Consider the following 897-nt stretch of genomic DNA (forward strand, 5'->3'; position numbering starts at 1 on the left):
CAATTTCCCACTCGGTACCTAAACACCTTTAAAAATATGGACCTTAATTATTGTCTATGATTTGCTTTATTTTTTTAGGAAAGCCACATATTTACTGATTGCTTTGCTCAAGGCTTCCTTGAACTCTCTGTTTCTCAGGCTGTAGATGAGGGGGTTAATCAGGGGAGTCAGGACTGTGTAGCAAAGAGAGAGCACTTTGTTTAGGACTCTCAGTGTGTCAACTATTAATAGTGTGTACGCAATCAATATAGTCCCATAGAAAATTGTCACCACTATGAGGTGAGAGGAGCAGGTGGAAAAGGCCTTCTGCCTCCCAGTGGCGGAAGGCATTCTCAGGATGGTGGTGATGATACAAACATAGGATGTCAAGGTTAGTAGAAATGGAGGCAGGGTAAATACACAGGCCATTATAAAATCCAACAGCACCATCAGATATTTGTCACCACAGCCTAGTTTTATCAGTGGAGCAGGATCACAATAAAAATGGTCAATTTCATTCGGGCCACAGAATATTAGCTGTGACATGAATAATACAAAGATGGCAGTAGCCAAAAACCCACTTAACCATGATCCAGTAGCCAACTGGAGGCAATACCTGGTATTCATAAGAGCTAAATAGTGCAGAGGTTTACATATTGCTAAATACCGATCATAGGACATGGCTGCTAGGAGATAGCATTCTGTAGAGGCCAGAGCACCAAAAAAATACAATTGTGTGAAGCAGCCATTGAAAAAGATGGTTTTGTCCCCAGTCAGGAGATTGGCCAGCATCCTAGGCAGGATGGTCGAGGTGTAGCAGGTCTCCAAGGAAGACAAGTTCCCCAAGAAGAAGTACATGGGAGTGTGCAGTTGCTTATCAACCACAACTAGCACAATGATGAGGGTGTTCCCAGCCAT

General features: G+C 43.0%; 1 protein-coding gene across 1 annotated transcript; it reads right to left on the bottom strand.

Annotated features, from left to right (window-relative positions):
* Positions 1-66: 66 nt before the first annotated feature.
* Positions 67-897, bottom strand: LOC120380014 (olfactory receptor 6N1-like). The gene has a single exon (XM_039497520.1). The coding sequence runs from the start codon at positions 895-897 to the stop codon at positions 67-69; it is 831 nt and encodes a 276-aa protein (XP_039353454.1).

This window comes from Mauremys reevesii, linkage group 13 (genome assembly GCF_016161935.1).
Source record: "Mauremys reevesii isolate NIE-2019 linkage group 13, ASM1616193v1, whole genome shotgun sequence".
Classification (NCBI taxonomy): Eukaryota; Metazoa; Chordata; order Testudines; family Geoemydidae; genus Mauremys; species Mauremys reevesii.

What these genes read in the sequence shown, in the direction of transcription:
- LOC120380014 (XM_039497520.1), bottom strand. Translation starts at nt 897, where the DNA reads ATGGCTGGGAACACCCTCATCATTGTGCTAGTTGTGGTTGATAAGCAA.